General features: G+C 45.9%; 1 protein-coding gene across 1 annotated transcript; it reads right to left on the bottom strand.

Moving 5' to 3' along the window:
* Positions 1–1023: 1023 nt before the first annotated feature.
* Positions 1024–24355, bottom strand: NFAM1 (NFAT activating protein with ITAM motif 1). The gene is made up of 7 exons (XM_054016278.1): positions 24139–24355; positions 21982–22335; positions 20931–21043; positions 10417–10554; positions 6985–7071; positions 3973–4068; positions 1024–2499 (listed from the first exon to the last, which is right to left on the bottom strand). The coding sequence occupies exons 1-7, from the start codon at positions 24191–24193 to the stop codon at positions 2443–2445; spliced, it is 900 nt and encodes a 299-aa protein (XP_053872253.1). The 5' UTR covers positions 24194–24355; the 3' UTR covers positions 1024–2442.
* Between the last annotated feature and the right edge of the window lie 724 nt (positions 24356–25079).

Genomic DNA, 25079 nt, shown 5'->3' with positions numbered 1-25079 from the left:
CATATTTAAAACAAAATTACAAATGTTTTTTATTTTGGTAAATGTTAACTCCATCTAATCTATCAGCTTGTTCTAAAGATTTTCTTGACACATGGTAATCAATTAAAATATATCATTTATCACCAACATTACTCAAAACTTGGCAAGGAATTTTTTTTTTACTGTAATTGCACCAATTTTGCAAATTCTTTAAGTCTGAATCTTTTTTTTTCTAACTCATGTTTCCCATGTCAACTCAGGAAACATTAAAACCCGGTGACCCCAAAAACATTTGTTTTAAAATTCTGTCTCAGAATGATCACAAACATTTACAAATGGAAAAACAATTTTACTGGGTCCTTGCGTCAATGAATTTCTAGACATCGGTAAGAGAAAAGTAGTTATCATTAAGGAAAGTACAGATTCCACATTTTAAATTTCTTCTAATAAATGAGCAAAGCAATAAGAAGATTATCTCTTAAAACAGTATAGGAAGCCTGGAAGCCCTGGAAACATTTTCCATAGCCTCCCATCTTTGAAGTATAGCAATATTACCTACAACTGGAGAGGATCCTATGACCTTCAGATCAGTTTTAATTTGATTTTCTTCTTTAAAGAGATTTGTATGATTCCTTTCAGCTTATTCTACAGATTCTTGTTTTGTTTTTAGAAAAGTTGAGGTACAACATCTTCAGCTCTTTGATCCATTGTTTTGATCAAGTTATACAATATAATTAATGTCACTCCTTTCCCATCAGAATTACAATGAGTGTAAGTTCAGCTGATAGGCTAGATCAGGGGTGGCCAACCTGTGGCTCCGGAGTCACATGTGGCTCTTCAGAGGTTAACATGCGGCTCCCATAGGCGCTGACTCCAGGGCTTGAGCTGCAGACACCAACTTTCCAATGTGCCGAGGGGTGCTCACTGCTCAACCCCCTGCTCTGCCCCAGGCCCTGCCCCCACTCCACCCCTTCCCCCAACGTCCCCGCCCCTTCCCCCGAACGTGTTGTGCCCCCCTCATCTCCCCTACCTCCCAGAGCCTCCTGCACATGCAAAACAGCTGATCACAGCAGGCGGGAGGCATGGAGCAGAGGGGGAGGCGCTAGAGGCTGGAGTGGGGGAAGTTAATGGGGGGCTGCTGACATATTACTGTGGCTCTTCGGCAATGTACATTGGTAAATTCTGGCTTCTTCTCAGGCTCAGGATGGCCACCCCTGAGCTAGATCCATGTGATGGCAAGGATAAGAGCTTGGATGGAAAATTCACACACAGGGCCTCTACTCCATATATTGTGAGTCTGATAAACTGGTTTAGCTGCATTTTTTAAAATACCACCCTAAACACCAGGAGTGATATCCTGGCTCCACTGAAATAAATGGCAAAACTCCTACTGACTTCAATGGGATGAACATTTCTCCCCAAGATATTACATCTGCCCACACCAAAGCTTAAAAAACCAATCACACTATGTAACAATACCTATTAAAAACGTGCGTCGGACGAAGTGGGTATTCACCCACGAAAGCTTATGCTCCAATACATTTGTTAGTCTATAACGGACTCTTTGTTGCTATTAAAAAGAAGAATGTTAACTCTCCCTCTGAACACCCTTCCTGGAAGGGACATCAGCCTGGGACAGGGTTATAAACAGGATAGACTCCAGCAGGGCAGCTGCTCTCGCAAGCCCTGTCTCCAAATAGTTTATCATGGGAGGAACATCACCAATGAGACATGTCCACAGGCAGGGAAGACGCCTGCTTCATTTTCTGCATCTCTTTTCTTGCTGCCTCTCCCCACCCTATTCCGCTGGTTGCATTCAAAGGAAAATATTCACCTTGCAGAGCTGAATCCGACAGACTGTTTTGGAGCAGCACAGGGCTGTACTGTACATCTGCAGTTACAGTACAGGGCTAGCAGGTCAGTTTGCTTTACGCATCAGCATGTTTCAGCTTGAAGTTGTTGAGAAAGGGAACGCGGCGACAGGGGTCCGTGGCTCCCAATCAGGTCCTCATTAGACGATATATCAAGTTCATATTGGCATGACAGGAGAGAGCTAGGAGTGGGATAGCATGGGCTGCAAATCAGGATTGAGGTGCACTGTCAAAAAAAGTAGTGGGGTCCCTGTATTGTACAACAAGTGTTATAGATCAAGACTCAAATGCATCGCCATAGCCGGGTGAGGGAAACTTGCACAGTTCTTGACTAAAACGATCACTAAAAGTCAGACTTATAAATAATTGAAAGCAATATCCTCTGCAGGAGCACCCATGCAGCCTGGGCCACCCTGAGATCAGAACAGAGGAATTCTGAGGTCCATAAAGGACAGATTAGAAAGAGACTAGGGTGGGGCTCTGCCATAAGTGTGTCATGAGTCTCTGGAGAATTCAGATGGATACTAAAGATGTGAGGGGCAGTTCCCTCATACTCAGAGATGTATAGTCCAAGCACGCTCAGTCTTTCCCCTTAGATATTCTCATACAGGGTATCAAAGGGTTCTTCCAGAGTTTCTTGCTGAGATTTCTACAAAATGGTAAAAAGAAAAAAGAAATGGAGAAAAATTATTCAAACAGCCAGATTGATTCTTAAGAAGTATCCTCTGCAACTCTTTCCACTAGCAATGGCCACTAGTGATCCACAGAATGGAATTAACTCAGCCAGTGGAATGCTGCTCCCCCGGAGATGAACATTAATAACCCTGCTCCAGGCACAAAGGTGCTTCCTATTTTCCACTGTTCCAAAAAAACCCAATCCACTTGGGAAGGGGGATTGATCTTGGTTATTCCAAAAGTAAAAAATAAATCAGTCTGGATTCTGTGAAAGAGGAATTCCCTGACCTTCCCAATTCTGTTTCTTCAATAGCTGAATCTTTTCTACACCACTGTATCTTGCAGAGACAAGGCACCGACAGACACGGACATTTTAAGCACTGGGTCACATACTCCTGCTGTTGCTGTGAGCAAGGTTAGACAACTGAGTAGTTGAAATGCCAGTGGCTGCATGAAGCCCTGTCTACACTAGCAATTCCTCCGGGGCATCAATGGGAAACATTTTACAAAAAAAGCCAACTGTGCACTCTCCAAAGGGCACATGTACACCAGAGAACTGACCTATTCATTACTAGCTGAACTGGTGGATATTGCAGTGGTGCAGTGCACTCACATCAGCCTTCCAGTTATGGGTGCATTCATGCCCTGCATCCACATATGGCATTCCTTGCAAACACAGCCACTGTGCTGGTGGTAGTAACAGTTAGAGCGCTGGTCTAAATCAATCACTGGCATTTTATCATCATGTTGCCTAGGACTACCGTGAGCAGAATTACCGGAAAGGGTGGCAAAAAATCACTGGCACCTACTCTCTACTAGCCCTCCCACTATTACTAGCATTGGGGAAACGGCACCAGTGCTAGCGCCATGGTGGGTGAATCTAAGAATCACCAGTGTCAATGCAGCAACAGTCGCCAGCCTTGCTCAAAGCAAGTCCTGTCCTAATAGTAGCGCAAATACTTGTGGAGTATTGATTGTAATTTTATGTGTGGGCATGTGATGTGTTACAGGTGAGCTACGGACTGCAGTGGCAGGCAGCACATCAAAATTCTCTAGCACAGGGAAGGCCATGGACATTTTGGGCCAAATTTATCCTCACTGACTTTGATGGAATTACACCACAGATTAATCTGGCCCACCATGTTTATCATGACTTTCCTGTTTTCAATCACTCTGTGTTCATTGCAGACAGAGGCTGGCATGTAAGCAGCTGGGAGCTGCCTAATGCAAACCTTCCCATTCCATTCCTAACATTGCACCTGCTAGAGAACCGCCCCTCCATCCTTGTCCCCTCGCAGAGCTGAGTCTGGACACAGGACACGTGGTAAGTGAGGGTGAGATTTAAAACATCACTACAATGCTTAGTTCTTTTCTTTCTGAATGATGTGATCAGCTGAACTCAAGGTATGAGGCTGCTTTTCATGGCAGGGCTGTAGAAAGCTCTTACCTTTTCTTTCTTCTTCTTTTTCTTCTTCTCTGTTTTCCCACGGTCTTCATTTCTATCTTCAGTCTTGTCTGGCTGCGAGATGTTCATGTCTTGAAGCTACAAAAGACATACCCACATCACTCAGTAACAGGTCACTTTGCCCTAGCATCCACTCTCCGAACACTCTAACCTCCAAATTAACGGGCTGGCATGTGGCAGTACCAGGGTTCTGATAACACGCTGAGTGTTCCATATTTAGTGAAGAGCAACATGATGTGTACACAGCGTCTCAACTCCCTGGCTGAATTGCTCAGATTGCCCAAAGAAGAATGGCCATGATTAAAGTCTAACAAAGAATGAATGGGATAAAAGGGAAGTTGGAATCTCCTGTGTTTCTGGTCTCAGAACACAAGAAGAAAGGGCCTCCAATGAAATTCAAAGGTAGTAAAAATGTAAAAGTGATAGAAGGAGATATTTTTTCACACAGTGCACAATTGGTCTGTGGAGCTCATTGCCACAGATATCACTGAGGCTAAGAGCTTGGCATGATTCCAAAAAGTACCAGACATTTCTATGGATAACTGGACTATTCAATGTTATAATAGTAAATATATTTGTAAAATAAACAAGAGTTTTGGAAGGGATATGACCACTCAAGCTTTGGGACATATGCCAACCTCTAACTATTTGAGGAGAGGAGGAAACTTCCCCATAACTGCCTACTGCAGGGTTTCTTCCTCCGAAGCTGCTGCTGCTGCTCATTGGAGACACGATACTGGACTAGATGGATTATTGGTCTGATCCAATATAGCAACTCCTATTATGCCATGTTCCAAAGTCAATATGCAGTTGGAGGACCACACTCAGAGTTGCATCCGCATGTGCTAGCGGTGGATTCAGCTGCTAGGCACTGTCCACACTACACTTTTCAACTTGCCAAGAAGGTTCAGGCCTAAAAGGTTTAGTAAGACAAGAGAATATGAATAGAAATGCTTCTGTTACAATAATAATTTTAATAAAACTAAGGAATCGGGGGTGGTGGTGGTTGTTTTTTATAACCAAAAACTTTCCCTCCTATCTTTGCAACCCAAACAGACCAGTGCCAAGTTTAAGAACTGTGGCGAAGGTGTGTGTGGTTACAGCACCTGAAATGCCCAGCAGATTCTGAACACGGAGTTCCAAAGAGTTTGGCAGTGGGAAACAATTGGCGTTAACTGGATTCTGAAGTTAGAAATGGATCAGGCTGGAGGTAGTTTGTAAACAAGAGCCCTTTCGCTGTGCTAACATGATTTATTTTTGTTGTTCCTTTCTGTCCTTGTCCTTGTTGTTCTACTATTGTAGGTAATGTGAGACATTATTTACTTATTGGATCCTGGACACATAATATGCACAAGAAGCAGAAAGTGAAACCAGCTGGAAATGAGGCAAAACTCACCAAACCTTGTTTTACTCTCCAAATTGAGTGCAAAAGGTAATTGTGATGGGGTGGACAAACCTCACGTTGGAGAGAGATAGGGGTGCAGGAATAACTCTGGGCCCAGGAAGCCCTGCCCCAGCAGGCCTGCTGGGCATGCTCCAGTTGGAGGAGGGCCTTAAGAGAGAGTCTCTTCAGCACAACAGGCTGGTGGGTGGAGAGAGAGGTGGGGCTGCAGCCACTGTGATGGAGGGACTGTGCCAGGAAGGTATCTCAGGAGGAGAGTGGTTGCATGAAGCTGTGACTCCTTAGCTTGCAAAGGCCCACAGAACAAGTTACAGAGATAACTGCAAGCCATGACACACCCCAAGGAGGGACAGAGTGGTAGGAAGAGACCCAGGGAAGGGTGTTAACTGGACCACACAAAGTGACTGCCTTCCCTGTGGTGCCCAAGAGTGTCCTAGGTCAGAACGTGGTGAAGTGGGAGGGCCTGGGTTCCCCTACCCCTAACCAGTAGGCAAGGCTGCCACCAGAGACTAACTGCTAGGCAGGGGTTCCACCCCGCTCACAATAATAAACAGCAACAACTGGGAAAAGTCATTGAATCCAAAGTTTTTGTAAAAAAAAAAAAACCCCACACCAAAACAAAACCAAACAAACCCACACAGTACAGGGAAACCTGCACAGGAGTCCACCTAAGAGAGGCACACCCATTTTGAGAGTGCTCCAAAATGTCCCCTGCCATATAGGGCACAATTCTGCTCTACTTTTATTAGCCCATCACTTCTGTTAAGCAGCTGACTCTTGTCGATCTCTTGAGCAGTTGCTCAAGAAGCATTTCACTCAATATGGTTTTCATCTTGACAGTAAGGGGAAAACACAAATGATAAATAGGGTTCAGAACACCCCGAGCCCAGTTTCCAGGGCTGGCCGACCTGCACTCAGTGTAGGACCAGAATGCAGAGGAGGCTAACATGGCTGTACATTCCCTTTCCCTGATCCCCACGGCTGTCAGGGGTTGCATCAACCCTGGCAGAAGTTAGAGCAGTCTCAGAGCTGCTTTAAACTTTTGGCCCGTGGTAATGGCCCTGAGGGGGCTGTTATGCCAGTTGGGGATGGCTGGGTTCAGCAGTGTCCCAGCCATGCCCATATTCAAGGACCTCTCCATGCTGGCCGACTCTTCAGCTGCCTGATCTTTGCACTGCCTGAGCAGTCCAAAAGGGCCATATTGGAGGGCAGGACCAGCCCATATTCCATGAAGGCCTGGTCTGGTCTGCACACATGGAGGTTTCCACTGCCAGAAATTATCTCAAATCTCCCACCATGCCTCAGAGTAAATCTCACATCGCAGCACCTATATCAACCAGGCCTCCCCGAACTAATAATGTTTGACAAACCAACTGTTTAACCAGAGAGAAGAAAGATTCAACATGCATAAGCCCAGTGTAGGGGCGGGAGGAACTCAGCCTTTCCTTTTTGGGGTGGGCGGAGTGGAAGCGGCAGTTAGATTTACTGCCTTTGTACGGGCACAGCAGCTCTGTGGTGGTTTCTATGCCAGGCCCAATTTCAAAGGGAACCCCCAGCAGGACAGGGTCAGGATTACTTGAGAGGAGACTTACTGTAGCAGTGGGATTCTTCTCAAGCGACAAGCTGTTCGTGTTATCCTCAAGGACAGAATAGACCTCAGCTTGGTGGGATTCTAGGCACTAGAGCGGGTAGAGGAAAGAGGGCTTGTGTCACATCACAAACATGCAGTGCATAGAGGTGAAAAAATGCAGTTGCCTGCTGTGGTCAGGGATTGTCATCCATCCTAAATTTGAGTTCTGATGAGCCTAAAGCCTGCATCCCCAAAGTCTGCAAAAGTCCTGGAAACTGCTTCCTGCCCTAACCGAACAGGGCAGCCCTGTCCTTGTCATGATTTTGAATCATGGAGACATGACGAGATTTTTTTTCTCCCTAGGATATAAATCTAAGAAAGCAGGGCCCCTCCCACCTGCCTCCATCTACTCCAAATTCTTCACACAGTGCAGAATAAGACCCTCCTCTGTGGGGGACATTCATTGCTCGGTGGGACAGGAGGTGAACCTGCAAGCAAGATGAGCTCTGAATGGTACAATTTGGCACTAGAGTGCACATCACTCCCAGGTTCCAGTCACAATCACGCTGGGCATTTGGGAATGGAAAGAGTGGCTGAGCTGATGTCCTGATGCCCAACAGCACAGCAAAAGGTGGGAACTTCATAGTCACTTATAATGGGGACAATTTGCATTTGTTTTTTAAACCGGGAACTATTTTTCCTCCTTAGAATGCAGAAATAATATAGGAACTCTCTCTCTCTCTCTCTCACACACACAGAGTCTAGCTCACACACACATTCTAAATCACACTTACATACATACACCCACACACTCCCCCCTGAATCAGGGCTTAAATTCAGCCAGAGCTGTCCAGAGTGGAGCTCTGGTAAATATTTTCAAATCTCTAGGGGGCTGCGAGCTGGCTCTGTGGCTGAAGCCTGGAGCCCAAGCCCCAATATAGGTGCCCCGCAGGGCAAAAGCCCTGAGCCCTGGGTGCCCCGCAGGGCAGAAGCCCTGAACCCTAGGGCACCCCCACCCCCCACCCCATGAGGCTAAAGCCCCGAGATTCCCTGCCCCGCAGCTGAAGCTGAAGCCCTGAATGGGGGGAGGGCTAGGGGGGGCCTCCGGGAAATAACCTCTGCCCTGAATGCTCACACACAGGTACATGCAGAAACATACACACACATCCTACACGTGTGAGCATCTCCTTGTCCCTCAGATAATCGTGTCACTAAAGATGCATGTCAGATTGAATGATGCTCCAGATCTGCCCGGAGGATCTAATAAAACAATCAGGAGGACTTTTCCATGTGTATTTCAAGGATGACAGCAGGTTGCCAAGGTTGCTGTTTCTCTGGCAACAAGAGGATGGGAGGAGCTTAGGCAGGCAGGAGGGGAAGGTGCTCTTAGGGAGGGATTGCAAAGTGAATGAGACTGTCATGTCTCTTAATACAGCAAAGAGAAAAAGCAAGTGACTGGGTTTGATCCTGGGAAGAGCTGAGCATCTATCACCCCATTCATTTCCCTGGGAATTATAAATGTTCAGGCTCAAAGTTATCATGATTTAAAGAAGAGCAGAATGTGTTGGGAGGGGTTGCCTGGGGGCCTTGAGACAGACTGGGCAGCCAAAATGAGTAGAGCATCATGTGGTTCCTACCCCCACTCGCCCCTTAAAAGAGGCGAACATTAACAGTTATTTCATCTGGCCACTCATTCGGAACACAGCCCCCAACATGCATGTGCACGCACCCACAGCTCTCCTCTCATTTCCTTGCTCTCCGTTCCTTTCCTGCTGCTGGTCACAGACAGTCTCTTGCCCTGTGCATTTTTCTCCCAGCAACAAAGCAATGGTGGATTAGTCATTGGGCCAATGGGGCCCATGCCCAGGGGCCCTAGCCAATTGGGTGGCACCTGGAAATATGGGCGCCCCAATGCCCAGACCCACTCTGCCCGCCCAGCACTCCTGCGGGGGAGCAGGGGAAGCCCCCGCTCCCTGGCAGGGGTCGCGGGCTGGTGGGGCAGAGCAAGCCCCTGTGCCCCAACCCCATTTCCCCAGCAGGAGCACCTGGCGGGCAGGGGAAGCGCCCACGCCCTGACCCAGCGCCCTGTCAGGGGGGAGGACAATGGGGAGACTGCAGGCGGAAAAGGTGGAGAGAGGCCCCCACTTGCTCTGGCCCAGGGCCCCACAAACCCCTAATCCACCTTGGCAACAGAGAAATCAGGCTGTGTGTGCTACTGTATGGTAACCAGCTCCAGCACCACACTAGCGTCTCATAGTGTAGATGGGACCAAAGGAAGAGCTTCAGGCCCCACAACATTCCTTTTTACCCTGTCCTGTTAGATTAGCTAGATTCACACCCACAGGCACCGGGAAACAGGAGTGCAATCTGCACCCTTGGGTAGCTAGGCTGGAGGAGGCTTTCATCCCAGCGAATGGCACCTTTATGTTCTTGCCAGGGTTCCCTAGGAACCTCAGCAGCTTTCACAAAGCTGGCCCAGGGTTTAAAACACTGTTATTTTAAACTTCAGGTAGACACCTTGAACGAGACAACATGACGGAATGTGTAATTAAGATGATGCTGAGGATGCATGACAACGCTGACTGAGCAAGAACTGGACTGGAATTTTTTTTTAACCTCCTTGCAGAAATCATCCACTTTTACAGAAAAACTCTCCATGTTTACTAAAAAGTTGAATTAAAAAGAAATTGATTTCTGAAAGTAAAAGATTTATGAAATTAATTCCCCTCCCCCAAATTATTACTCTGGTATTTCCAGCTGCTTTTTTAAAAAACCTCAGTTCCAAAAATTAAAAAACCAAACCAAACCCTACTGGCCTCATAAGAACCCATGAAGTTTGAGCTAGAAAAGACCTAGTCCATCCTCTTGTCCACATCAGCATCCCACCCTTCTTGGCAGCGCATTAGCATTCCCTACAGTACATTCTCCAGATCTTTGTCCAGTCACAAATGATTCATGCAACTGAGCTTCCATCTCTCCCCTTGTGAGACTTTTGCACTCCATTATAGATCTCATGCTCAGAAAAGGTTTCCTGATATTCAGCCAATATTCTTATCTGCTCACTTTCACTCTTTTACTCCCTTCCACATTTGCCCTGCTGCCCATCTTAAGCAATTCCTTCCCCTCCTTGGGTAAACAGAAGCATTGCCACCACCAGGCTAGGCGAATGGAAACAGCTGCCCTGGGCCAGTGTCAGGAGTGGTAAAAGGGTGTCAATTTTATTCTGAACAGAAGGCAAAAGTTATAGAGAGAAGACAGCATAAGCAGATGCCTTGCCTCCTCGCCAACCCAATCTTTAGAATCAAATCCTTCCTTATACTGAGGTGAATGGACAGCAGTCTCTCTCCTCCACACCCCCAGATCACCCTGTTTTTACATGGTGCCATGCTGGTGTACACATGGAGGTCTAGCAGTAGGCCACATTGGGGATGAGGGTAGTTCTGGTGGTACTCACAGTGTAGATGGAGCCAGATGGTTCTGAGCTTCCTGAAGGGGCTTGGGCTCCTGTGCTTAGGTCTGGGCACCTCTGGAGGACATCTGGGCATCTCCCAGGACACACCACCAACTTAGGACAAGACACTAAATGACAGGTCTGTTGTAAACACACAACATTCCAAAATGTGAAATAAATGTTTGCATGAATCTTGTACTTCACACATGATCAGTGATAACTAGTGAATCACATTTCTATAGCACTTTCATCCCAAAAGACCGCTTTGAAAACAGTGGGCTCAACCCTCCTCTCGCACCCGTGTAAACCAGTGAAAACAGCTGGGTTAAAGTTGGTGTAAAACTGTGTGAACCAGACTCTGTGTTTACATAAAAATGACTTCTACAATACAGACATCTCTGGGGTGGAGCATGCACCTGTTTAACAGCACATAGCAATGCTGTAGAATAAGAAATAAAGGCAGCCCTACCCAGCTGCAACTGTAGGGGGAATGTTAGCAGGGCAGAATGCAATTACTCAAAATGGGACTTGGTCAGGAAACTAGTGCTAACATCACAACCCTTCAGAAGAGTACCAAGAGACCTTTTATTGGTCAGTAATACACTCAGGCATTGGTCCAGTACTGACTTGAATGAAGATGACCTCTTCTGGAATCACCAACACCATTTCCTTCAACAAATGAGTCTTCCGTAGAGCTCTCCCATTCAACTACAGACCAAATCTAACCCCGCTTAGCTTGTGAGATCTGACAAGGTCATCACCCCCTCCCAGGCTGTGTATACAAAGGACAGAAATGTAAGGTGCAGCATAATACAAGGCAATATTCATTCATGACTTTGTGGAGGGGTTTTCCTTTTGTGAAGGAGAGTGTCATTCTACCAACATGGGGCAGGGAAATCACTGCCACCACAAGCACTCTTCTGGCTGAAGAAAATTGTTAATAACAATGCAGAAAAGGCAGAAGTATTTGAAGAGTATTTCTGTCCTATTGGGAAAGAAGCAGGATGACATCTGTCTCAAATCACATGAGGATGATGAACTACTTTCCAATCCATTAGTAATTAGGGATAAACATTTAAATCTTCAAGCCTAGATAACTGGCGTTAAGAAATTCTATGGCCTGCATTATACAGCAGGTCAGCCTAGACGGTCCCTTCTGGTGTTAAAAAAATAAATAAATCTGTGGGTCAACTCAAAATCTGGAGATATCAGCCAGTCCCCCCCACCCCCAGCCCCTGGAAGATATCTGGCTAAACTCTCTGGAGTAAGGGAAGGGGCTTGTCCTCAGCCTTGGTGCTAATGCAACCTGTGCTTATTTTCCCTCCATTTGATTAACTATTTTGGTTGTGATGTGGACACAGCATTTTTCCTGCTAAGGAGGAGGGGCACTGTCTGCATCTCACATCAATTCACAGTCACTACCTCTATGGGTATGTGTCCACAATGCAATTAAACCCCCTCAGCTGGCCTGTGTCAGCTGACTCGGGCTTGCAGGGCTCAGGCTACGGGGCTATTTAACTGTGGTGAAGACATTTGGGTTCAAGCTGGAGCCTGGGCTCTGAGACCCTCTGGGCTCCAGCCCGAGCCCAAACGTCTGCACCACAATTAAACAGCTCCGTAGCCCGAGCCCTGCGAGCCCGAGACAGCTGACACGGGCCAGCCGATGGCGTTTAGTTGCAGTATAAACATAGCTTATGAGGTGAGGCCCCAGGGGAAGGGAGGGGTCAGAAGGCCCGTAACTAGACAAACTAAAGCGGGGAGTCAATATAGATTTGAATGGGAGGTCTGGAATCACCTGTCAAATCGTGGCATTTTAGTCAAAGACGAGCCAAAGCAAAAGGAGAAAGAAGCCTACCGGCTATTTATTTGAAATTCTACAATAATTTGCAAGTGGCCAATCAAATATCTACAAATATACACAAAACCCCTCATTTAGTTCTCATAAGACACAAAACACAGAACAAATTGTGATTGAAAAACCCAGCATCAGCACTGCTTTGATACGTTTTGGGGTTTAGTTTTTAAAAAGCAGGTTAGCTCCTTCTCCATACACACTATAAGGATGATAAGCTTCCATGCCCACTACTATCCGGCATTCACAAGATTGATAGCTGTGGCTGTACCAATAGTCCTGAGTGCCTGAACAATCTCCCAAGGGCCTGAAGTTCAGGCCAAAGGCCTGTAGTTTGGCAGGTGCATGGGAGAGAGAGTGATTAATCAGATTGGAATCAGGGCTGCAGACCCACAGGACACAGGGTGAAAGGCAGTGATTTCACAGGGGCCTGGAACAAATTGGCAGCATCACAGCACATGGTAGGCAAGAGAGACAGAGACATCATTTCCTAGACACTACTGTGCTAATAAGTGATAGTCACATAAACACCACCCCTATACTGGAAACCTACTGATGGCTATACTTACCTACATGCCTCCAGCTTCCATCCAGGACACACCACACAATCCATTGTCTACGGCCAAGCTCTAAGATACAACCGCATTTGCTCCAGTCCCTCAGACAGAGACAAACACCTACAAGATCTCTATCAAGCATTCTTAAAACTACAATACCCACCTGCTGAAGTGAAAAAACAGATTGACAGAGCCAGAAGAGTACCCAGATGTCACCCTACTACAGGACAGGCCCAACAAAGAAAATAATAGAACGCCACTAGCCGTCACCTTCAGCCCCCAACTAAAACCTCTCCAACGCATCATCAAAGATCTACAGCCTATCCTGAAGGACCATCCCTCACTCTCACAGATCTTGGGAGACAGACCAGTCCTCGCTTACAGACAGCCCCCCAACCTGAAACAAATACTCACCAGCAACCACACACCATACAACATAAAAACTAACCTAGGAACCTATCCTTGCAACAAAGCTCGATGCCAACTCTGTCCGCATATCTATTCAAGTGACACCATCATAGAACCTAATCACATCAGCCACGCCATCAGGGGCTCATTCACCTGCACATCTACCAACGTGATATATGCCATCATGTGCCAGCAATGCCCCTCTGCCATGTACATTGGCCAAACCGGACAGTCTCTATACAAAAGAATAAATGGACACAAATCTGACATCAGGAATTATAACATTCAAAAACCAGTGGGAGAACACTTCAACCTCTCTAACCACTCAGTGACAGACTTGAAGGTGGCAATTTTGCAACAAAAAAACTTCAGCAACAGACTCCAAAGAGAGACTGCTGAACTTGAATTAATATGTAAATTAGATACAATTAACTTAGGTTTGAAACTGGGAATGGTTGGGTCATGACACTAATTGAATCTATTTCCCCATGTTAAGTTCTCCTCACACCTTCTATGGGTCATCTCGATTATCACATCAAAGGTTTTTTTTCTTCTGCTGCTGATAGCTCATCTCAATTGACTGGCCTCTTACAGTTGGTATGGCTACTCCCACCTTTTCATGCTCTCTTTATGTATAAATATCTTCTTGCTGTGTGTTCCATTTTATGCATCCGATGAAGTGGGCTGTAGCCCTCGAAAGCTTATGCTCAAATAAATTTGTTATTCTCTAAGGTGCCACAAGTACTCCTGTTCTTTTTGAGGATACAGACTAATACGGCTGCTACTCTGAAAAGAGACATCATAGAGGCCTGAGCTAGGTGAACACCCTGATGAGGCACAGGGGGTAAGGCTGTAGTCTCACACAGGCTGCTCCCCTGCTTCAGGACCCACAGGATACTGGGGGGAGATTGTGACTTTAGAGAGTTGCCAGCAATCACATTTTTGTTGTGAGACTCATGTTGGGTATTTTGACTTGAAGCCTCTTGTGATGTAGGGATGAACAGGAGCAACCTCACAAAGTTTTGCCCTTTCCCAAAATGGGCACCATTTCCCATACCCCATTAGTGGGCCTGATGCCAGGCTGCTCTTAATTAAGATGGCTACCATTTCCCTACAGCCTGTGCAGGTGGCAGTCAGGTTGACCCTAGAAAAGAGGGCCACCACCTCCTAGTGTCTCCAATGAGACTTAAAGTCAGGCTACATTTTAGCAAAGGTGTGTGCTGTCAGGAGGCAGGGAGGGGCCATGCAAAGAGGAGGTGATTACGGGGCACAGGGAAGGACACTGGCAGGTGGGGTGGGGGTGGAGTAAGTGAATATAGGAGGACAGGACAATCTAGAGAGCTAAGAAGGGAGAGTGGTAGCAGCAGAGGGACTGAGGGGAAAGTAAAGGAGACTGTGGAAGAAGCTAGGGTGACCAGACAGCAAGTGTGAAAAATTGGGATGGGGGTGGGGGGTAATAGGAGCCTATATAAGAAAAAGACCTAAAAATTGGGACTGTCCCTATAAAATCGGGACATCTGATCACCCTAGAAGAAGCAGAGGGCAGGAAGGAACCTGAGATAAAATGGCAAGGGAGGAAAGATGGGGGGGTCACTGGGGGGGATGGATGCAGTGTTGCCATTTTATTGCAAGTCTCATGCTGTTTGGAGTTTTTCCAAAAGCCCCAGCTACTGAGGTCATGTGAATACACCACAGTCTCAGCTTTCATTAAAAAAAAAGGAAGTGTCTAGCCCTCACAAGTGTAGAGAAAACTCAGAAGTGTGAATACAAACAGCACAAAACATAGAAGACAAATAAAAAGAGTCCCACCTTTATTATTTTTAGAAATCTCATTGTCTAAGCCAATCTCACTTGGGGCGAGGGGATTGATTCATTATTTTTGACTGTTTTGGGGCAGGCAATACTGGGATTAGGAAAGTGTGACCAGAGAAAGGTAAGTGATGAGTTCTGAGAACAGAAGTAGGAACGAATGACGTCTCTCCCACCCCGAGATAGAGAGGAGAGAAAGCGAAGTCTCCTTCTTGGAAGGGAAGGGGGTGGGTGGCCAACTTTTCAGGATTGGCCTGGAGTCTCCAGGAATTAAAGATTAATATTTAATTAAATATTATGTCATGCGATGGAACTTCCAGGAATATCTCCAAACAAAATTGGCAACCGTAGTGTGTGTGTGTGTGTGTGTGTGTGTGATGAATTTTAGATTGAATTTTCAACTTGAAATGATCTCATATATGGACTGTGACCAGGCAGCATTGCCAACCCGAAGTGCTCAGACAGATGAAATTGGTTTAAAAATCATGAGATTAAAATAATAAAAATGTTGGTTCTTTTGGTTTCCACATTTTCAAACACCACAATCTTTGAGGCCTGGAAATTTACCTTTTTTTTAAAAAAAAGTGAAAGCTGAGATTCTCTTGTAATCACATAACTCCAGGAGCTGGGATTTTAAGCAAAGCACCGCATATTGGAAGATTCACAATAAAATCTGTGAATTAGCAACACTGGAATAATCAGAAGACAAATACAAAAAATTAATCATTTTTTTTCCCATCTCATACCCATTATTTTTTGAGGGGGAAGGAGGCATCTCATGATGTTTGAGGTAGGTAGTACTGCAGAGTCCTGAGGCAGAGGAGCAGCCCCACAAGATAAAGAGGGTCAAACATACTTGCCTACAATGGAAAATGAAAAGCCTGACAATTTTCCTAAACGCTGATCCCTGAGCTCCCTCCTGCACTCCTTTTTGGATGCTTGCCTACAGGGGAGTTATTCCAGAATAGCTATTCCTGATTAACACCATGTGTGAATGCTCTTAATCCAGAAGGAGTGCCTAACTCCAAATTAGCTTAATCCATTTTGGAGTCACACTTTACCTTATTCCAGATTAATTTTCATGTGTAGACAAACTTTAAAAGGCACAGCACAGAACTCTCAGGCTTCCCAATCCTGGGATGCTCTGAGGACTGGAGAGGCTGGGGGCCTCCTGGAAAGCTGCCCGTCACCTCCTGAATGCTATGCAAAACTGCATGCTACAGTCCTGCCCCTCCCTCTACCAACCCCACACCAACATGACCCCCACACCAGGAGTTGTGAGTGTGCTAGGAAGACGTGTGTAGCTGTCTTCTGCAGTTCCTGCCCTGGGGAAATCCTGCCCTGACTGGAACCAGGAATGTTAGCGTTCCTTTATTCACTCCAGTTCCCTTACTGGGCTAAAGGAGGAGAGAGGTTCTCACCCCTGATTTCTCTCTCCTATTAATGTCTAATAATTGTAATTTTTTTAAATCAGAAAAATAATCTGTCTCTGACTGCATTATGAAAACTGTGGTGCTCCAGGATTCAAGAGCTGTTGTCTTGGCCAGCTCTTCATTCCTCCTCTAATTTATTTGATGCCATGTTCATAAGAGCTTACGAATAAGAACATAAGAAAAGCCATACTGCGTCAGACCAATGGTCCATCTAGCCCAGTCTCCTGTCTTCCGAAAGTGGCCAATGCCAGGTGCTTCAGAAGGAATGAACAAAACAGGCCAATGATCAAGTGATCCATCCCCTGTCGCCCATTCCCAGCTTCCGGTGGTCAGAGACTAGACACCCAGAGAAGGGGTTGCATCCCTGACCATCTTGGCTAATAGCCATTGATGGTTCTATCCTCCATGAACTTATCTAATTATTTTTTGAACCCAGTTATAGTTTTGGCCTTCATAACATCCTCTGGCAACAAGTTCTACAGGTTGACTGCATTGTGTGAAAAAGTTCTTCCTTTGGTTTGTTTTAAACCTGCCATCTATTAACTTCATTGGTTGATCCCTGATTCTCATGTTATGTGAAGGAGTAAATAACACTTTCTCCACACCATTCATGATTTTATAGATCTCTATCTTATTCCCCCTTCAGTCATCTCTTTTCCAAGCTGAAAAGTCCCAGTCTTTTAAATCTCGTCTCGTATAGAAGCTGTTCCATACCCCTAATAATTTTAGTTGACCTTCTCTGTACCTTTTCCATTTCTAATACATCTTTTTTAAGATAGGGCGACCAGAACTATATGCAGTATTTAGGGTGTCAGTGTACCATGGATTTATATAAGGGCATTATGATATTTTCTGTCTTATTATCTACCCCATTTCTAATGGTTCCCAATATTCTGTTTGCTTTTTTGACTCCGGCTGCACATTGAGTGGGTGTTTTCAGAGAACTATCCACAATGACTACAAGATCAGAGGGGTGAAATATTGGAACGGCCTTCCGAGGGAAACGGTGGGGGCGAAGGACCTGTCTGGTTTTAAGATTAAGCTAGATAAGTTTATGGAGAGAATGGTTTAATGGAAAAACATGATTTTAGTCAAAGGAATACTGTGCCATGGCAGGTAAATAGTATAATGGCTAACAAGGGTCAGGCTGGAGACTCTTGCCTACATGCTCGGGGTTTTACTGATCGCCATATTTGGGGTTGGGAAGGAATTTTCCTCCAGGGTAGATTGGCAGAGGCCCTGGAGGTTTTTTGCCTTCCTCCGCAGCATGGGGCAGGGATCGCTAGCAGGAGGATTCTCTGCCAATTGAAGTCTCTAAGCCACAGGATTTGGGGACTTCAACAGCAGAGTCAAGGGAAAGGGTAGGGACGGCTCTGTGGCCTGCATCATGCAGGGGGTCAGACCAGATGATCATAATGGTCCCTTCTGACCTTAAAGTCTATGAGTCTATCTCTTTCTTGAGTAGTAACAGTTAATTTAGACTCCATCATTTTGTATGTATAATTTGGATTATGCTTTCCAATATGCATTACTTTGCATTATGAACATTGAATTGCAGCTTTCAGTTTGTTGCCCAGTCGCCCAGTTTAGTGAGATCCCTTTGTAACTCTTCACAGTCTGCTTTGGATTTAACCATCTTGAGTAATTTTGTATCATCTGCAAATTTTGCCACCTCACCATTTACCCTTTTTCCAGATCATTTATAAATACATTGAACAGCACTGGTCCCAGTACAGATCTCTGGGGGACACTGCTATTTACCTCTCTCCATTCTGAAAACCGACCATTTATTCCTACCTTTTGTTTCCTATCTTTTAACCAGTTACTGATCCAGCAGAGAGCCTTCCCTCTTATCCCATGACTGCTTATTTAAGAGCCTTTGGTGAGGGAAATTGTCAAAGTCTTTCTGAAAGTCCAAGTACACTACAACCCCTGGATCATCTTTGTCGACCCCCTCAAAGATTATAATAGATTGGTGAGGCATGATTTCCCTTTGCAAAAGCCATGTTGACTCTTCCCCAACAAATCATGTTCATCTATGTGTCTGACAATTCTGTTCTTTACTATTGTTTCAACCAGTTTGCCTTGTACTGAAGTTAGACTTACCGTCCTGCAAATGCCAGGATCACCTCTGGAGATTCTATTTAAAAATTGGCATCACATTAGCTATCCTCCACATTAGCTATTGGTATAGAAGCTGATTTAAGTGATAGGTTACATATCACATTAGTAGTTCAGCAATTTCTTAAGTTCCTTCAGAACTCTTGGATGAATATCAGAGAAGGGCATGCCTAGTAGTTAATGTGGGGCAGGGTCCCGCACCAACCAGGGTTCAGAGCCAGGGTCCAGAAGGTCAAGAGCCAAGGGTTATATACCAGGAATCACAGGTATCGGCTTCCAAGTTTCCCCAGGGGCACTCAACCCCCACTCCACCCCAGGTCCTGCCCCATCTCCACCCCTTCACCCAAACCCGCCTCTTCCCGTCCCTGCTCCGCCTCAGACCTGCCCCCACTCCGCCCCTTCCCCTAAACCCTGTAAGATGGAGCACTCACAGAATTGGTGTCTGTGTCAGGAATCATGCTGTGTCAGGAAACCAGGAGGTCAGGACCAGGAGACAAGAGCAGGTAGTACAGGGAGAGGCACCCAAAGCAGGGTGGAGACCAGTTGTACCAGCAAGTTCCTGTTCCTCCTTCTGGCTTAAGTAGGGAGAGTAGGCCAATCAGGAGGCCCAGCATTCTACCAATTGGGACTCAGAGTGGAGCCTCCTAGATGAGCTGGGCTTCAAGGAAAGCCAGGTCTAGCTAATCCCAGCAAGCTAATAAATGGAGGGTTGGAGAGTGATGACCTCCCTGTAGACCTGGGTTCAGGACTTGGGTCATGACACTATAGTTATAAATGCCACAGAAAAGTCCATAAGGAAATTAATAATTCATCTGCAGAGCAATGTTTGAGTGGCGGCAGTAAATAAGGCCTAGGGCCACACCTTGAACAATGCAGAGAAACCAAAATATTGAATAGTTGCTCATTAAGTAAGTACTGTCCATCCTGTGCTGAGATGAGGCAGAGGTCCAATGGAAAAAATAGCATGTAATCATGTAACTAAAGACGCTATCATAAGGCATACACATAAGTGGCTCAACTCAAGGATGCATAGGCAAACTTAATTCTGGCATTTCCTATGTTTTAATTGCTTGACTTTTCAACATGAATAATGTTTTTACTGTAGGTTTTTGTATGTAACATCCCAGGTTTTTAAAAATAGTGAAATGGAAAATCAGAAATGTCATCATGTGGAATCATATTGATACCCACACGGTTTATCAGAAAAACTGGAAGCAGTAAGTCCACAGCACAGATCTTTGCCACTTGAGTTAGCGGTGTCACTGAATGCAGTAGTAGATTGCCATCCCCTATGTAGACCAGCCACCAGAGGTGGATGAGACACACACTTTGCTGTGGGTTACACAGATATTTGCTGGCAGCAGAGGAATGTTGAGATTCAGGAATCCTAGGTTCCATTCTAGGTTCTTGAGAGTAGTATGCTCCAATGAGCACAGACTCTTATGCCCCTGCTTCCCCTAGACCTGACCCCTTCTGCCCTGACCCCACTAGTCTGTTCCTGTCCCAGCCCTGATTCTTCCTCTCCCCTTGATCCACCTCCCATTTTCCTCCTGTTCCCAGCTCGTCATCCTAGTCCCAGTCTTCTCCTTGGAGATCCACTCTTTCCTGACCTTAGCTGCCAGTCCCAGTCTCCTTCTCTGGGCTTCTCATCTCAGTCTCCCCTCATTCTCTTTGCCCCAGTCTCCTTGCCCAACTAGTTCCTGTATCCCACCCCCTGCCCCACAGTGTCCCTCACCCCTTTTCCCCAGTTTCTTATCCAGCCAATCCCAATATCCACCCAAGGCTTCTTGTCCATTCTGTTTCCTCCACTGCACACCTTCCCCAGGGTCTAGCTCCTGCCCTTCTGCATTCCAGACTGGATGCTTCTCCACCACACTGCCTGGGTGCCAGCAGTGAGGGAGCATTGGGACCATAGGAGAGAGAGTTTTTGGGCTCTGAGTTCCTGCGCCTGGTGACACAGCCACCCCCAGCTGCTGTGAGAAGCGATTGCAGGGGAAGTCCTGCTCAGTCTGGCAGCCCTGGGCTGCAGCACGCTCAGTTGCTCTTTGGGGATAGTGCACACACAGTCTGGTTGACACAAGGAGCTTTTAACATGAACAAAACAATGTATTTACCCTTCATCTTGTTCTCTGATATGGCTGAACCATTTTTGCTGAAACTTAAAAAAACCCAACAGTCTGAGGTAGACTCTCAGCATGGAAAATTTCAGTACAAACAGTTAAAGTTTGGTAAAGTTACTAACTACCGAAAATAGGGTCTTATAATGGGAAGTGTCAAGAAACCTTAGCTACTGGCATCGCTACCAGCTCCGCCTGTACTACTTTTCTTAAGACTTGCCTTTCTCTTCCACAGCAGCAGAGCTGTTCCAGTGATGCTCAGTATGGTGAGGATAGTGGTAAGAGCGATGAGAAATTTCCATGTGCCCGGGGAGGGCTCTCTGTACCCTGTGTCTGTGAGGAAGAAGGCAAATGATTCATGGCATGAGTGGAGGTGAGAACCCACTGTTCATTTTTACCCCCAATTTTTCCATTCAATAGCTGTCAGAGGGCTAAAACTCACAAGCAGCTCTGAAGAACATATCTTTTAATATATGTTTTCTTTTAAATCACATCCTGGGTGAAAGTGAAAGGTCCCAAAACGAAGACTGATAGTGAAGGACAGAATCAGGTACAGGTAGGCCCTTGCAAGCTTTCCCAGCGCCTCCAACTTTGCCACTGTACCTCACGCCTGACACTTCACCTTCTGCTGCTCCAGTCCTGAACCCGTCCCCACCCCCTCCACGCACACCCCCCACTCCCACACACAGTTCAGCACAAGACTCTGTGGGAGAAGTAGACTGGGGAAGACACGGGTGGTACAGTGGAGCGCAGGAAACAGGGACATGTGACAGACATGGATAAGCAGAGGGTGGCAAAGCCATGAAAGGGCCTTGAAAGTGAGGGCTAAAAGAATGAGTTTGATATGGTGTAAGACAGGGAGCCAGTGAAGAGCTCCAAAGAGGAGGTCATGTGATCAGAACAGCAGGCAAAGAAGATATTTGCAGTTGCATTTTGTACGGATTAGAGTAAGGTGGCACTCCTAGTCGATATAGCTATGTTGGCAACACTTTGTAGTGTAAACCAGGCCTTCGCCTCTCTGTGCCTCCATTTCCCCATCTGTAAGATGGGGATAATGCTATTTACCTCCTTTGTAAAACACTTTGACATCTGTAGATGAAAAGTGCTACCCAAGTGCTAGGTATTACTAGTTTCTACCTTGTTTTGATGTAAAGAAAAAAAGGGCAAAAAAAAAAAATCACCCCTTTATGGGGAAACTCCAGCCAGATTTTGCCTTTCAAACCTCTTCTTCTGATCTCTCATTGGCTAGGTGAGGCGCAGTCGGAGCTTACCTCTAACAAGGATGAATACCCCATTTCCTTTTTCTGTTGTGCTTTTCCACCTGGCCTCGCAGTAGTAGGTGCCAGTAGCAGGGGGGTTTTCTGATGGCCCAATTGTATATGGGTAATCCTTCTCTGTTGTCTGGTTCATCTGTCCAGTGGGGATTGCTTCAGATACGGAACAATTTTTGATGGTGACTCTCTTGCCTTCTGAGTTCACCCAGTAATAATAGATTGTGAAGGTGGTGTATTCCTTCATGTAGGGGTAGCTGACCAGACACTTCATAGATACATTTTCATTGGCAAAAGAGACCTGGATCAGGGGGGTTTGTTTTACTGAGACCTTCTGTCCTGCAACCTGCCGTCCTAGACAATAGGAGATAATCATTAGCATTACACACACTCGCTCTCTCACTCACACACACACACACAATTAGATGCATTATCATGGGGGTTGCATCCAGCTTTGCCGCATCCAGGATTGGCTATTGTCAGAGACAGGATGATACTGGACTACATGGACCACTGGTATGTTTTGGCAAGGCAATTCCTGTGTGGTCTATAGAGTCCATTAGATAAATATTGTGTGGTTTTAGATACACTTGCAATCCCAGGCTTCCCCTTTTTCTTTGTGAGTTCTTTTCTAAAACTCTAGCATGCTGAAAGGCGGAAGAAGGGAGGAAGTGGACTTATTACTCAGTATCAGAGGGGTAGCCGTGTTAGTCTGAATCTGTAAAAAGCAACAGAGGGTCCTGTGGCACCTTAGAGACTAACAGAAGTATTGGGAGCATAAGCTTTCGTGGGTAAGAACCTCACTTCTTCAGATTCACTTGCATCCGAAGAAGTGAGGTTCTTACCCATGAAAGCTTATGCTCCCAATACTTCTGTTAGTCTCTAAGGTGCCACAGGACCCTCTGTTGCTGATTACTCAGTGTGTGAGAATATGTTATGGCTAACAAAAATGGAAATTAACTCTGGTTTGATGTTTTGTATAACACCTCTAAAATCCCATGCCTCTGTGTCAGTGTGCAAAGGTGTGTGTCAGTGTAACTGTGTATTTGGGTACGTGGGGTGTGAGAGTGAGGAAGGAAATTGCACACACTGTGTATGCCAGTATTGAGACCGTGAAAAATATTAAGAGGATGCAGCTTCAGCACTCAAAACTTTTGCAACTCTAAACAGCAAAGCAAAGGGCGAGTCAGCACATAAGATACAGGAACTATTGGCAGAAATGTGAAGACCTGAAGTAGCCATGCATGATAATATCTCTTTAAGAGAGAGGGGAAATCATTCCCCTGATTGTTGTCAGACAATTGGAAAGATATGTGCATCTGCAATTTACCATGTGGTGATATATAGGAAGTTACAACAGAGGCTGCAGAAGCAAAGAGGAGATGCTGCCTCTAGGTTTGTTCCCTTTTTTGTTTAGCATAAAGAACAAAAAAGCTCAAGGGGAACACCATATATTGTGAAAATGCCAATAGAAAGCCCATTTCACAGGGTATATGCCCCCGTCCCTTTGACATCACAAGTCAAGTTCTAAACACTAGACAACCTTTGATCTGTTTGTGTTAGCACCTGCAATTCCCATCTCAAAGCATTTGACATAATAATGAATAGAGAACAATAGGAGCGGAGGAATGGCAAAAGCATTTTAAAAGTTATCAAAAAATCATCAGAGCTGCTCCAGCCAACTGCTTTTTCTTTCCATTTGCCAGTGGAGCTAATTTTCTGTCACTGAGTGGTCTCTCCCCATTCTCGAGTCTAGGGCATGATCATTCATCATCCTCATCTTCAGTTCACCCTGTATAACAATGCCAAGGTTTACATGAACCTGGCTTTCACACAAAGTGCCACTGTCGCAATGCAGGGCCGATACCAATACCTACCCTCCTGTCAATCCCTGGAGCCATTAGCTTGAGAAGAACTTGCCACAGAGAACCTGAACCATTTAATGTAGGTTACACGGCACTACTTCCATATTCCCCCTCCCTTCTGGATTTTCGTTATGAGTTCTTAAAAGACAGAATGTTTAAAAGACAGAAATAGCAGGAATGTGCAAGTTCCTAGAGGGGGCTCTCTGGAAATTAACAAAAGACACCAGCTGAAAAAATGCCGTGATGTGACCAAATGGAAGCATAAACAAAAGGAACAGAAAGGACTTTTTACCTCCATGCTGAAGGAGCCAGAGAAGAAGGAAGATGGCATTTAGACTGGAGGCCATGATAGGGTCAAAGGCTGTAAGCAAACAACCAGATCTGACACGCCAACAGACGAGAGATGTTTTTGGTCAGGTATCTCCACAACTGAGACGTCGTTTCTCCCTTTCCTTTTGCAAGGGAAGAGGCGGGGAGGCAGCAGGGTGGGAAACACAATGCAACAAGCAGGCTATTCCTGGTAGACACGGCTGCCTTCTGCTTTTCGGCTGGACTCCTCCCTGCCTCTGTGGTTGTTGTAAACTGCTAGGCTGGTGTTACATCAGTCAATTGATGGCCACACTATATATAGCCCTTGGCTCGCTAGGGTTGTGTGTTGGCTGGAGCAGGTGATGGGGAAGCAGAGTGTGCTTTGCATGCTGGATGGGGCACTGGCAATACATAGGAAGGCAGATGTGGCTGTAGATGTACTATGTATTGTCTTTACAGGTAATTTTATTGATTTTGAGGGGTTGCGCTAGTGAGATTTGCTCTTAAGCACCCTTTATTTTACCAACATACTGTGCCCATCCCTGCACAGGTACAAAAAAGAAGGAGTCTCCCTCCCCCCTTGGGCACCTATACAGGGAGCAGGCCCAGTAGCAATCACTACACTCCCCCGAGTACAAAGATTTCTCCAGGGTAGCACTTAGAGCCCTTGACAGATGGGGAGGGGGAGAAAGCAATGACCTAACATACTCTTCAAGGCTGGTGCAGCAGCTGCACTCCTCCAGGGGAGATTTGGTTCAGATTAGCCAGAATGAAGGCCCCTTTCCCCTCACCCCATGAGCTGAAAGGAGCTGCATTGGGCTGGTCTCAGCTGGAAATCACTCTTTAGAGGTCTTACAGCTGAGCAGCAAGGACAATCAAGAGTGGTAACAAGGCTCTTGGGACCCATCTGGTATTTCTCATATG

This window comes from Malaclemys terrapin, chromosome 1, assembly GCF_027887155.1.
Source record: "Malaclemys terrapin pileata isolate rMalTer1 chromosome 1, rMalTer1.hap1, whole genome shotgun sequence".
Classification (NCBI taxonomy): domain Eukaryota; kingdom Metazoa; phylum Chordata; order Testudines; family Emydidae; genus Malaclemys; species Malaclemys terrapin.
The sequence above is the reverse complement of the archived record's forward strand: the minus strand, read 5'-3'. Positions and strand labels throughout refer to the sequence as shown.